Source organism: Zootoca vivipara, chromosome 5, assembly GCF_965207765.1.
Source record: "Zootoca vivipara chromosome 5, rZooViv2.hap1.1, whole genome shotgun sequence".
Lineage (NCBI taxonomy): Eukaryota > Metazoa > Chordata > Lepidosauria > Squamata > Lacertidae > Zootoca > Zootoca vivipara.
This window is the reverse complement of record NC_142588.1, coordinates 20132034-20146033: the sequence shown is the minus strand read 5'-3', so window position 1 is coordinate 20146033 and position 14000 is coordinate 20132034. Positions and strand designations below refer to the sequence as shown.

The 14000-nt window shown below is 42.3% G+C and overlaps 1 protein-coding gene across 1 annotated transcript; it reads left to right on the top strand.

Moving 5' to 3' along the window:
• Positions 1–483: 483 nt before the first annotated feature.
• LRIT2 (leucine rich repeat, Ig-like and transmembrane domains 2) lies at positions 484–8196 on the top strand. The gene is made up of 3 exons (XM_035137438.3): positions 484–599; positions 940–1721; positions 7394–8196. The coding sequence occupies exons 1-3, from the start codon at positions 484–486 to the stop codon at positions 8194–8196; spliced, it is 1701 nt and encodes a 566-aa protein (XP_034993329.3).
• Positions 8197–14000: the final 5804 nt, after the last annotated feature.

Genomic DNA, 14000 nt, shown 5'->3' with positions numbered 1-14000 from the left:
TTTCAGATAAATTCCTCTTATCTTGCATTATCTAAATTTATTTTACATAGATTCACTATACATTGTTTCTCTATACTATTCTATGCATACATTTTCTGTATTTTCAGAAAATATTATATTGGGAACTTGTGTCATGTTGAAAGCTGGTCTCTAAACAGTTTAGAGTTAACCTATCAGTTAACCATGAGCTTCCTGGATGAATGTCCACTGCAATTTCCTTTGGCGTATTCTATATTCTCACTTCATCCATTGAATTAAATGTAAATATTACTTAGGGAAAGATTCATAGCTACCTAACAGAGCAGTTACTTCTTAGTACAGTGATGTTTGGAAAAAACATGTGCAAAAATCCATAGGATCCCTCCAGGTCCTCAGAAGTAGCTATCCCTGAGTCAAAGAAGATTACTCCTAATAGGATTTGCTACTTGGAGGCTGTTGTTCTGTCTGTTGCAAAACCTGCACAGTGTTTACTTCAGGAAGAATATGGATCTCATCTGTCATGCATGTCTTCTTCTTCTGCTGCTTTTATCTTATGGGACAAACCTGACAATTTCATCTTGTGTCACAGGATGTACCTGTTCCGACGATAACTTTGGACGGTAAGAAACATTGGTAGGACTATAGACAAACTTGGGAACAACAAGTGGTGGCTGAATTGTGCCCAATATTGCTAGTATTTTGTTTTTGTTTTTTATTCTGTTTAATTTCACGTTCATATTTAGGGCATGTTTAGTTTTCTGAAATAGTAAGTATTCGGATATGATGCTAATAGCGATGTTAATGTACTTTTGTTTGGGTGTTAAAACGAGAAGGATGAAAACGAAGCAAGTGCATTCTTAACAGTGTCATAAAAACAGAAACCTTCACTTTGCTGTCCTTCCATGTAATGGATTTAAAACCAACTAAGCAATATGTTAACTTTGCTGATTTGCTTTCTAGGAGTTTGCTTTGCATGTCAACACCATTGAGAAAGATCCCTGGGGGCATCCCTGAAGATATCAAAAAAATTAGAATAGAAAATTCTCACCTAACAGAATTGCCTCGTGGGTCATTCTCTAATGCCAGTGCCTTGGAATATCTTTGGCTTAATTTCAATAACATCACGGTCATGCATCTGAAAAGCCTCGAGTACCTGAAGGATTTGACTGAGCTGAGATTGCAGGGGAACAAACTGACTTCAGTACCATGGACAGCGTTCCAAGACACACCAGCTTTGAAAATACTGGATCTAAAGCACAACAGACTCGATGTCCTTCCAGAACATGCCCTCCGCTATCTGCCTAGCCTGACCTATTTAGACATCTCTTCCAATCAGCTTACTGTCATCTCCAAGGATGTTTTCTATAACTGGCCTGTGTACCAAAAAACCCAGCAGCTGGAGAAGAAGGGAGATGCTATTTCCAACGCGGTCTTGGCTTTGCACGACAACCCATGGATATGTGACTGTCGCCTGCGAGGGTTTGTCCAGTTCATCAAATCTATTAGCCCTCCCATCATTCTGATGAATTCTTACTTAACTTGCTCAAGCCCCAAATTCAGAGCAGGGAAGTACTTCCATGAAGTGGAGCTGAATAACTGCATGAAGCCATTGGTATCACCCTCTGAGCAGAATCCCACTGTATATGTTGGGCTGAATGTGACCTTGACCTGTCTGGTGCAGGCTAGCCCTTCCCCAGCAATCTGGTGGACCTATATGTTAAAACACCTACGAGGATTTAATGGTAAGCATTACTCCAAGGAAAGTTATATTGATTTGTCTCTGAACTTCTAGTCAGGGGCTGACTGCATACCAGTTAAGCTGGTTAGCCCATTGGATTCAATGAGACTAAAGTGCCTTATTCACTTTTTTTGTGAATGGGCTGCCACTTACTGAATTGAAAAGGTGGGTGAAATGTGAACAACCATTGTGTGATATTATATGAGTAAAGCCAGTCAGATCCTGTTATTGTTAAAAAATCATGTTGATTTAGGAGGGCTGAAGTGTTAGATACCTTCATCACCAGTCCCTTCTCTGCCTATTACATCCATATTCCACCTTTCCTCCGAGAAGCTCAGGATAGCATACATTGTCCCCTCCCTCCTTTTTGTTCTTACATTATTTCTGTGAAATTGACTGGCAAAGGGATAGCAGCGGCACAAGATCACCCAGTGAGGTTCATGGTTGAGTGTGGCTTTGAACCTGGGCCTTCTCAGTCCTGTTTGATACAACCAAGTGCACCACACTGACTCCCCTCTATATGAGCAGGAGACTGATGAAACAAGCATAGTTTCGGGTTAGAGGTACAGAAATCTCTCTCTGCGTCTTCAAGAGAAATATGATTGTCATGATTTCAGATTGAGTACAGTGGTGCCTCACAAGACGAAATTAATTCATTCCAGAGTCGCTTCGTCTAGCGATAATTTCCTCTTGCGAAGTGCGGGTTGACGCGGCAAAAAAACCCCAACAAAACAAAACAAAACAAAAAAATGCCGAAAAACTTCATCTTGCGAAGCACGGCCATAGAAAACTTCATCTTGCGAGTCACCAAAAACATTGCAAGACGCTTTCGTCTAGCGAGTTTTTCATTGCATGAGGCATTCGTCTTGCGAGGTACCACTGTATTATCATTTGATTTAGGTTTTGTATGCCCTGCCTTCAGTTGGCTATGTTATTGAATTTTCATTGTTGTTTACTTGTTTCTCTGGTTCCATAATATTTTGGGGGGTGGGGGGGGTGGAATTAAAACAAAAACAAACATACTGTGCCTGGATGGATATGCTAAGCTTCCTGGATGCTCACATTTATTATGACTTGCTTAAAAATACCATCCTTTGGGTATGAAACCCCTACCATGCTGACTTAGGGAAGGAGCATAACTCAGTAGCTGACCACCTTCTTTGAATGTGGAGTTTAATCCTTGGAAACTCTAAGCTAAAAGGATCAGGTACCAAGTGATCCCTGCCTGAGATCTGAGAGAGCCACTACTAGTATATAATGGGGTAGATCTGAGAGAGCCACTACTAGACTGTAATGGGGTAGATGGTTGAATAGTCAGACCGGATATAAAATAGCACCCTATGTTCCTTAGAGTACATCAAATGATTTTAATTGGACTGCTTCAGTGTCAATGAATTGCTGATAATAGCTGAATATATCCATCATATGCCATGTGCTCTCTCACATTTTCTTTAAAACATCTTAATGAGATTGCCAAGTCTACTGATATTTCCCTTCTCCCAGACCTCTCCTCACATCCTCAGGGTTGGCCCATCACTGCAGTGCCATTTTGTAAGCTTTATTTTAACAATGACTGCTCTATATCTAGTATGACTTGCTTCATTAGTAATACTTTGCTTATTAATTACTTTATACATTGGCCATGGTATAGCATCCAATTGAAAGAAATTGAATTGTGGGCTTTGAGGATAATCCGGCACAAATTAGCCACATCTTCATTCAGCTAAAATCAATGGAAGCTAAATTATTTTCTTTTCCTTCATTCCCTCTTTCTCTTTCTCTCTCCCCTTCCCTTTGATTTCTTACCTGTGCTTTCCTCTAATGTCCTGGGATGACTTACATAAGCTAATAAACAATCACAAAATAATAAATATAACCCACAAACCATAAAACAACAGCAGCAATGCATGAGATACAACTAGTGATACAATTTACAGGGAGGACAACAACAATAACAAAATACTTCAGTTACAAAAGGAGAGGTGGAAGATGTAAAGTTGATGTAAAGAGGTGGAAATTCCACAGTTTTGAGGACACTTCAGAGAAGGCCTTGTCACGCATCACCACCCTCACACCACAGAGGGTTTCATTAGTCACTATGAAGCCCCTTTCCATTGTTTTTTGATAAGAAATAAAGGTAAAGTTAAAGGGACCCCTGACCATTAGGTCCAGTTGCGGATGACTCTGTCTGGGGTTGCGGTGCTCATCTCACTTTATTGGCCGAGGGAGCTGGAGTACAGCTTCTGGGTCATGTGGCCAGCATGACTAAGCCGCTTCTGGCAAACCAGAGCAGTGCATGGAAATGCTGTTTACCTTCCCGCCAGAGCGGTACCTATTTATCTACTTGCACTTTGACGTGCTTTCGAACTGCTAGGTTGGCAGGAGCAGGGACCGAGCAATGGGTGCTCACCCCGTCGCGGGGATTCGAACCGCCGACCTTCTGATCAGCAAGCCCTAGGCTCTGTGGTTTAATCCACAGCACCACCCATGTCCCATTTGATAAGAAATTGTTGTCAGCAAATTTTTGCTGGATTGTGACTCTTTAAAGCATATTTGATCCTGGAGCTTTTTACACGTCCATTTACTGCTTATGCATATCTGAACGGTGTATAAAATGAAGGCAAGAGTTAACAATATCAACCGAGCAATTCTATACTCTTATACTTGGAAGCAAGCTCCGTTGACTTCAAGGAGACGTACTCCTGCATACAACCGAAGGCTGCAACCCAAAGTTCCAGATGGAGGCAGTAGGACTGAACGGAGCTGCAACTGAATCTCTGCTGCTCGTGCCAACCGTGGCTGAAGTTGGCAGAGCAGGGCATTAAAATGGGTGATTATTGCTGTCCCAATTCCAGGCTGTCACAGAAGAGAGTCCTGGGTTGCCCCATTGCCGGTAGCTGCACTGGCTTAGGATACAGCAGATGCTTGGCTGGCCTCCTCCCTTCCCACAAAGTGACCCCATTTGGGGAGTTTATGCCGGCTACCACAGACGGGCATATAACCAACCAATTGGTAGCATGTGTTACCAGCAGAAACAGTAGGGACCTCCCTATCAGCAGGGGTCCCCTAACAGCAAAGCCTTGTAGAGCTGAGTGGAACCAAGTGGAATGAATCCTTTGCCACATCCTGACCCCCTCCAAGCCGTAAACCGGGGGGGGGGGGCGTGAGGATTGCTACAGCCACATTTGAATTTTGCAGCCTTACTATATTGACTAAATTGCATGTAGCTTTCCTAAACTGATTCCTACAGGGCTGGAATTTTCCTAGTCTGGACTCAGCCTTGAAGTAAATTATTTTAGACAGTTGAAATGAAATTGATTCAGCTAGTATCTGAGTATTTCATTCCTATAGGTCTTAATTGCTTCTTTTGCAGTCACCTGAATGGTTGTCGCTAGAAACAGTGACCTTGATTTGATTCATAGACCTTATGGAGAGAAAAGGAAAGTCTTAAGCGGATGGTAAAAGAACTCCATATTGTTCTGGCATTTTGGGCTCAGTTGCCAACCAGTATGGATGACTGCTGCTCTGTTGACTTAAAAATCCTGAATGACACTAGACAGTTCATAATTTTTGAAGTTAGGGTTTGCCACTGCGTAGCTACCTTCGGTCAAGGCCTACCATGTCACATCTGAGATTTCAACAGTCACTGGATAAATCCATGTTCTTCATAGCAAGTGCTCTTGGGTCTCCATGGTGTATGAAATGTACAGACACTGTTGTTTCCTTGATCACTAGGTGATAATGTGCACTAAATAAGTGTAGGGGTATCCGAGGCCTTCTTCATCCTGTGCCCTTTTATGGTACCTTCTCCACCATCGTTTCATCTCTTGCTAACGGATATGATCTGGTCTAGTGGTGATTGTAGTGAGGAGCCCATCTTGCTCAGGAGGTCCTCAGAATAACAGGATCGAAATTCCAGAGCCCACAATCAGGCAAAATTGTTTTAAGGCTAACCAAAATAAGGTGCAAGCTTCTGGGTTTCCCAGAACTCTTCATCGAAAGCTTGCACACTCTTCCAACGTTTTTCATGGCACCGCCCTAATATGGAATTTGCCGCTTTTCTTATGGGCCGACACAGCTGCCTTTCAACTTGGGAAATTTAGAATTGTCGTTAATATTTTGTCTGGTATGATATCTTTCAAAGATGAGTTTGGAGGTTCTTTTCAGGCAAGTACATCTGAGGTCATTGTGAGAGAAGTGACAAGAAGGGCAGTGAAATTTCTGGGGAAGACTTCCCCAAAAAGCAAATGATCTGGGAGATTAGTTTGGTCATATTTGCATACTACCTTTTCCTCCAAAGTGCTCCAGGTAGCATGTGTGGGACTTCCCTGTTTTATCCTTCAAAAGGTGTGAGGATAAAGTTTCCCACTTGATCCTCACAACAGAAGTCTTTTAGTCTGGGGTTTTTATTTATTGAGTGTTGTTGGAAGTAGTACCATGCAAGCCCAACTGTGGGACACAGGTGAGGTAGCTTGGAACAGAGAATCTGAAGGATCCATTTCATGGGGGGAAAGGATAAGGGAAGAATAACTACTTCCACCCATGGGGTTGCATCCACACTCCTGTTACCTGAGCAGAATAGGATCGGCTCATGCAATGGGACTTCCTCTGCCTCGCCTTCCTCTTAGGAGCCCTCCACATACCCTGAAAATATTCTGCAGAGCAGAGTATTGAAGGGCTACGTGGGGGAAGGAGTGGAAGGGAAATTCCATGAGCAGAAGTCTACTTGCGCAGTTTGGGATTTAATCCATTAACTGCATTTACAGCAAAACAACGGGTTGTATGCTGCTAAATTCTACCAAGTGAAATTAATGGACCCACATTAGTTAAGTTCAGTAATTCTACGGCAGAGCTTTCCAAACTGTGTGTCGCAACACATTCATGTGTTGGCTGCAGTGTGTAGGTGTGTCACACAAATGCTCCCCATACTCCTCTTGGGGCTGGAAAGGGGTTAGTTTAACCACCGGTTTGCTAGTAAAACTGAATGAGTGCGTTGCGAAACTATGCGTGTCTAAAAAGTGTGTCCCTGAAAGCTCTGCTCTAAGTCCTAATCCAATATCGCTGAGGGAACTTCATGAATGAGCATGGATCTGAGCCCAGGTCTCCCCAGTCCAGATTCAGTACTTTAAGTATATCACACCTGCTCTCCTAATTTGGCAAACCATTTAAGGAATGTCAAGCCCTTAATGGCCTCGGTCCAGTATACCTGAAGGAGCGTCTCCACCCCCATCGTTCTGCCCGGACACTGACGTCCAGCTCTGAAGGCCTTCTGGCGGTTCCCTCACCAGCCTTTTTGGTGGTGGCGCCCATCCTGTGGAATGCCCTCCCATCAGATGTCAAGGAAATAAACAACTTTCCGACGACATCTGAAGACAGCCCTGTTTAGGGAAGTTTTTAATGTTTGATGTTTTATTGTCTTTTCCATGTTCTGTTGGGAGTTGCCCAGAGTGGATGGGGAAACCCATCCAGATGGGTGGGATATAAATAAATAAAATAATAATAATAATAATAATAATAATAGCTGAAATCATTGAGATGAAACCATTGCAATTATTAATGAATTTTTGCACATCTCTATGTTGTTCTGAGACTTGGATCATGCTATTAAAATATCAGGGGATCTAGAGTGCCGGTACTACTAACATGTGTGTCCTTGTTCTCCTTTCCCCTCCCTAGCATCCACCACCCATATTAGTGAAGACAGAATTAAGTCAGAATTGATTATTCCTTCTGCCCACGTTGTGGATGAAGGCAATTACACGTGCACAGCTGCTAACTTCCTTGGCAACTCCTCAGCCACAATGATGCTGAAAGTTCAAGCTCCAAGGGCGGCGTCCTCCTCCTCCTTCTCTTCCTCTGTCTCAGGTGAGAATTCCTACATCGATGTGAGGATTGCCAAGCAGACGGTCTATGGGATCACTTTGGAGTGGTACAGCTTGACAGAGAATCCAGGAGAAGCCTGGTATACCCTCCATTTTGGGAAGTACGATGACCCTAAGAAAGAGATGGTATACCTTGGCCCCGGCATCAATAGCTACTCTGTCAATGACCTCCTCCCTGCCACCAAGTATGAAGTGTGTGTTACTTTGAGGAACCAGATGCCTCAAAAGGGGCAGTGCATTGTGTTTGTTACAGGCAGTGACATCAGCGAGCTGGAGCAGCGGGAGAAGCTCATCCACATCATAATCATTGTATGTGCCATGGTGCTGGCCGTCCCCGCCGGGATGTACGCGTGTACCACCGAGACCAGGTTTAATTGCATGGAGAAATGTGCCGACTTCTGCCGCCAGAGCAGGAAAGGGCAAAATCTCCGGGCGGTCAATAAAGAGAACACATTCGACAGCTTGCCAACGGGCAGTGAAGAGGGGCTGTGCCACCGAGACTCCAGTGACGACAAGAAAAAGCTGAAGGCTTGCGAGGAGAAGGAGAAGGCCAACAAGCAGAAACCCGAGCACAGAAATAGCGCTGATCTCTATTAGCCGATCTCCGAGCACAATCCCATATTAGATAAGAGAAAGGTAAATATAGAAAGGCCGATGGAAATATCTCGCACATGTGGACACTAGGTTTTCATGCTACATCAGTCTCAACAGGTGGCAAACGTACACAACAGAACTTCTGAGGCCACCCAAAACCTACAGCGGTTGAAGTTGTTGGAAGGGTCATCATTTTAGCAGGAACGCTATGCCTCTGTCAGCCTTCTAGCTGTAATTTATGGTTAACAGTGCAGGGGATGGATGGAATTGTATCGCTTGTTGAACGAGCATAGGGTATGATTGATCAATATACAACCAGAGGGTTTTTCTAGAGACACACCTGTAATTTAGCAAAATAAAAAAATTCCTTCAGTAGCACCTTAAAGACCAACTAAGTTTATATTTTGGTATGAGCTTTCGTGTGCATGCACACTTCTTCAGATACACTAGAAACAGAAGTGTCAGACCCTATATATATACAGAGGGTGCATATATATATATATATATATATATATATATATATATATATATATATATAGGACGCCCCATCATCTCAGGTATTGGCACCATTATATATATACAGGACGCCCCATCATCTCAGGTATTGGCACCATTACAGTGGGTGTTTCCGGCTATATGGACTCTGTTCTGAAACCATATGCTATCAGTGCTCCCAGCTACGTACGTGACACCACAGATTTTCTGAGGAAAATACAATCTTTGAACAATCTTCCTAACAATACTATACTAGCCACTATGGATGTGGAATCTCTATACACCAACATCCCACACAATGATGGTTTACAAGCCATAAGGAACACCATTTCAGATAAAACCACAGCGGACTTTGCTACCAAACTCTGCCACTTTGTCCTTACCCACAACCACTTCAAATTTGGTGATGACCTGTTCCTCCAGATCAGCGGCACAGCCATGGGCACCCGCATGGCCCCACAGTATGCCAACATCTTCATGGCAGATTTAGAACAACGTTTCCTAGACTCCTACCCACTCAAACCTCTCTTGTACCTACGATACATTGACGATATTTTTATTATCTGGACACATGGACAACAGACCCTGGAAACCTTCCACCCTCTGTATATATATATAGGGTCTGACACTTCTGTTTCTAGTGTATCTGAAGAAGTGTGCATGCACACGAAAGCTCATACCAAAATATAAACTTAGTTGGTCTTTAAGGTGCTACTGAAGGAATTTTTTTATTTTGCTTCGACTCAGACCAACACGGCTACCTACCTGTAACCTGTAATTTAGATTACTGAATTGTTTTAGGACATCCCCACACCTTTCCTTCCCATTGTAGCTGCTGCTGATGGTTTTTTTTTAAAAAAATATATATTAAACAAACAAACAAACAAACAAACAAATAAAGCAAATTCAGAAACAGGACCTTAGCAACAGCACTGGTCAGACCAGGAGAGTTTGTCCAAGTGCATTTAAAACAAGCAAGGTGGTGGAGATTTCGAATTCAGATTAAGAACTCTTCTGCACAGAAATAACTCAGAAAGACCGAAGCTGTTAAAGAAATGGAAGCAAAATGGTTTTCTTAAAATATCATGTGTGTTTGTTTGTTTGTTTGTTTGTTTGTTTTTAAATCACATCAGTCCAAATCTGACTTCAGTTGTATGTAACAACTATTGGTTCCAGAAGTAAACATGCATCTCTACCAGCATGAAAAGATCATTAAAGAACATTTAAAGCACATCCCTAAAAAGCATTTACTCTTAACTGAGGTACAGTTCCTAGCACAATACAGTTATCGTGGTTGTTTGGGGCAGGGATCCGCTTTCAATGTCTGGTATGTTTGCAGCTTTGGTTAGATCCAGCCGGCTCTTCCCAGGTTCTTGTAGATCTCTCTTACTGGTTAAAGTCAGCCATAACTTTAGATTTAACTTTATTGTTGCCTTCTAGTGAGCTTACAGAAGTAATTTTTTTATCAGCAGCACAAAAAGTTAGTGGCGTCTTAGTTAATGGCGAAATTAGACAACAGAGCTTATCGTTCAGAAACCCTATTTGCTGCTAAAATGAAGTGATACTTAAAAGTATAAAAATCTGGGTGTCTGGGGGTGAGATTTTTGCTGTTTAGAAAGAAAGATGTGTATGCAACCAGCCACACAAGGTACACACTGATCACAACAAGGATTCTTAGTTGTCCGCACAGATCAAAATCCAATGTCCATGGAGAAAAGATGTCAGTTTCAGGTCTCTCTCTCTGCCCCCCGGTAGTGGGGGGAAGGCAAGGCTGTGGGGGGAATCTTTAAAGAGGCAAATGATATGTGGGGAAAGGATGAAGCACATCTCTCCCTAGGGGTGGGTGAATTTGTCAATTTTGGTTCTCTCAGCTTCTCATTTTTCCAACTGATACTCAGTCCTCCGCATTTTGCAGCAATGCAGGTTAAAAAAAAAATCCCATGAAAATTCATTGTCATTTTTAATTTTAATTTCTCCTTTAAAAACAAAAAACAATGCTTTTAATATGCAGCGTTGACTAATGTCAAGCTTTGCAAGTGATTCCCCCGAAAATAACACCTTTTTGCACATTATTTTCACCAGTATCTTCATTCTTGTGCCCACTTCCCCCTAACAGATGCATTTTTGTAGACACTGGCTGGAGAACTCCATGTTCGCTTATTTGGGTTCACTTATTGCTCCCGAATGTGCAGTTTTGATAGATTCAGCTTTATACGAATACTTAACTGGGTTACTCCTCAATCCCTACATCTCCTCACCAATCAATTTCACACACGCATTGCATTAAAAAAGGGGGGGGGAATGGACTTCTCAGATCTTCCATGCCACATCTAATTTTGCCATTAGAAACAATCCAACAATACTTTATTCCCCAAATGTAAAATAATTGATAGTAAGACAGTCCATTTTTTGGAAAACTTACTCGTCTCCTTTTTGCAAAGGACACCCAAGGCACTTTACATTAGAAGCAATTAAAATACAAAATAGAAAGTTGCCCCTCCCCCCCAATCAGTAAATGATAATTATGTTTATTGAAGCCATTTTCTTTTAAATGTGTGAAATCCCCCCTCCTGAAAAAGGTATACAGACCCAGTAGCATATCTGCATGCAGAAAAACTCTGTTATCTACCTGTCTGTCTTTATGTATGTATGTGGCAATTTTTGCCCCAGAGTCTGAAACTTTTGTCAATATTTTTTTAACTGGGCTCTTAAAAGATGATGTAGAAACAGTGCTATTTTTTAAAAAAGAATTATTATTTTTGAAGTTTACTCTTCTTCAAAAGAGTTCAGCATATTTAGTTTAATCCCCCACAGCAACTCTATGAGGTAGGTTAAATTGAGTGGTCCAGTGACATTTAATGATGCTCAGAACCAAGCTGAGATTTGGCCACAGGTCCCCACTGTTCCCTAGGCCATGTTCATATAAGCTCAGCAAAATTTTATATTCCAGAGCTTCTAGGGCAAGCATGTCCAACTGGTCGATCGCGAGGTATCCCTGATCGATCCTGGACGATTGTGTGTTTCTGATCGCTCCCAAAAAAGCTCAACAACTTTGGTTAACCCATTGTCAGTTTTTTATTTTTTTATAGTGGGAGTAGATTGCAGTCTCTTGGGAATCGGACATGCCTGTTTTAGAGCAGCTAATTTTCAGAATTTCCTTGCTCCTCTAACAACGACCATTTCAACACATTATTATCCCAATCCTTAGATATGACTGTGTTATCTTTTGGATATTGAAAGTATGTGCGGTAGAAAGAAGTTGCTGTTAGCCGAAAACACACGTCTTGAAATAAAAGAAATGGTTTTTCCAAATGCGTTTCTTCTCTGTTGTGACACCTTGATTCATTTTGCACATATACATGTGGAGGTTGATGGGGAGGGGGCATATCGAAAGGACACACACACCCTAGCAAAAATGCAAGGCTTCAAATGTCAACGCTTCAAATGATTCAAGTGATCATATTGGTGACAAGCTATTAGGAAGAGAGAACAATTCGGGGAGTTCAGTGACCTCATTAAATAGATTTTTTAAAAGTGGGATGGGAAAGGAAGGAAATGAGCAGGTTTTAATTTGGCATCTCAAGCATCCTCTGCAAAGTGAAGTGTTGAAGCACCTTTTGAAAAATGTAATCTCGCCTGACAATTCTATGCCATTAGCTCATGAGAAGATGGTACAAATGGGGAAATGGAGTGGTCAAAATAAGAATGCATAGATCTCAGGCCTGTGGATAAAGTTTTGACTTTTAAAAAACTTGTAGCGCAATGGAAGTTGAATTGATCATGGCTCAGAACAGTACCAGATTTACATATAAGCTAAACAAGCTATAGCTTAGGGCCCCACTCTCTTGGGGAACCCCAAAAAGAAATCAAAGAGGGGAAAAACTGGATGTACATTTCCAAAATATAAGATAAAAAAACAAATAAAATAAAATCTACATACAGCAACAGTGTTTAGTGTTGTGTAGGCTCCTATGACGTAAGTAATGGGCCCTGTCTGCTCCCTAAAATATCACTGGTTTGCTCATTTCTATATATAGGGTGCCTACATTCTGCATGGACTGATTGTATGGGCAACGTGTGCAAATGGCTCTAGATACCTATTAGGTCCATAAATTACCATATAGCATTTATTCAACACAAAAAAAACAGCAACTACTTGTTGTTGACAAAGGACAGCTGGACATATAAAGGGCACCATTACCTTCAGTAGCTTAGGGCCTCATCAAACCTAAATCCGCCCCTGGCTGAGAACCAGAACATTTCCAATGGTCAAAGGATGCGGTTTAAGTGCCATGAAAAACTACTTGTCCTTACCCATAACTTCTGCTTCTACTCCTTGCCTTTGAAACCCTACAGTCCATCTCACCGTGATCCCCTTTCTCTGCCAATTGCTTCAAAAGGGTGAATCTTAACAATGGAATTGTTTAAAAACTTTTGCTGTGGTTGCATGCGTACACCTGTGGAATGTGCGTATTGTTTTTGTGCCATGGCAGTGAAATCCTGCTTGTGGGCTTCACAGGGACATCTGATTGGCTATCACAGGGACATCTGATTGGAGTAGATACTGGGGGCACAGGTGGCGTGGCGCTGTGGTCTAAACCACTGAGCCTCTTGGGCTTGCTGATCAGAAGGTCGGCAGTTCGAATCCCCGCAATGGGGTGAGCTCCCGTTGCTCGGTCCCAGCTCCTGCCAACCTAGCAGTTCGAAAGCACGTCAAAGTGCAAGTAGATAAATAGGTACAGCGGGAAGGTAAACGGCATTTCCGTGCACTGCTCTGGTTTGCCAGAAGCAGCCTAGTCATGCTGGCCACATGACCCGGAAGCTGTATGCCGGCTCTCTTGGCCAATAAAGCGAGATGAGCGCCGCAACCCCATAATCGCCTTTGACTGGACTTAACTGTCCAGGGGTCCTTTGCTGGAGTAGATGGGAAATTGGCCTGATCCAGCAGGATCTTCTTATATCCTTATATCCTTACTCAGATATTAGGTAAAATTACATACCAACTTAGTGTACTAGGATAAATCCACACTGAGGTTTTCATGAGGACTTTTTTTAAAAAACGCAAACGGATATGGAAATGTGGATAACTGAACTTAAGGTTGCAAAAATGAGAATCTGAGAGAAGCCAGAATCGATGGATTCACCCATCCCTAATTTTGACCTTGGGACCCTAAAGGCATTGAAGGTCAAGACATCTTGGCCAGTGACAGGGTTGTGAGAAAAGGATCTCACCCATTGATTTGCAGCAGCCGAGAATTTTTTGGGCTGAAGGCTTCTAGCAGAATCTGGGCCGGATCTAGGCACATCAAAAA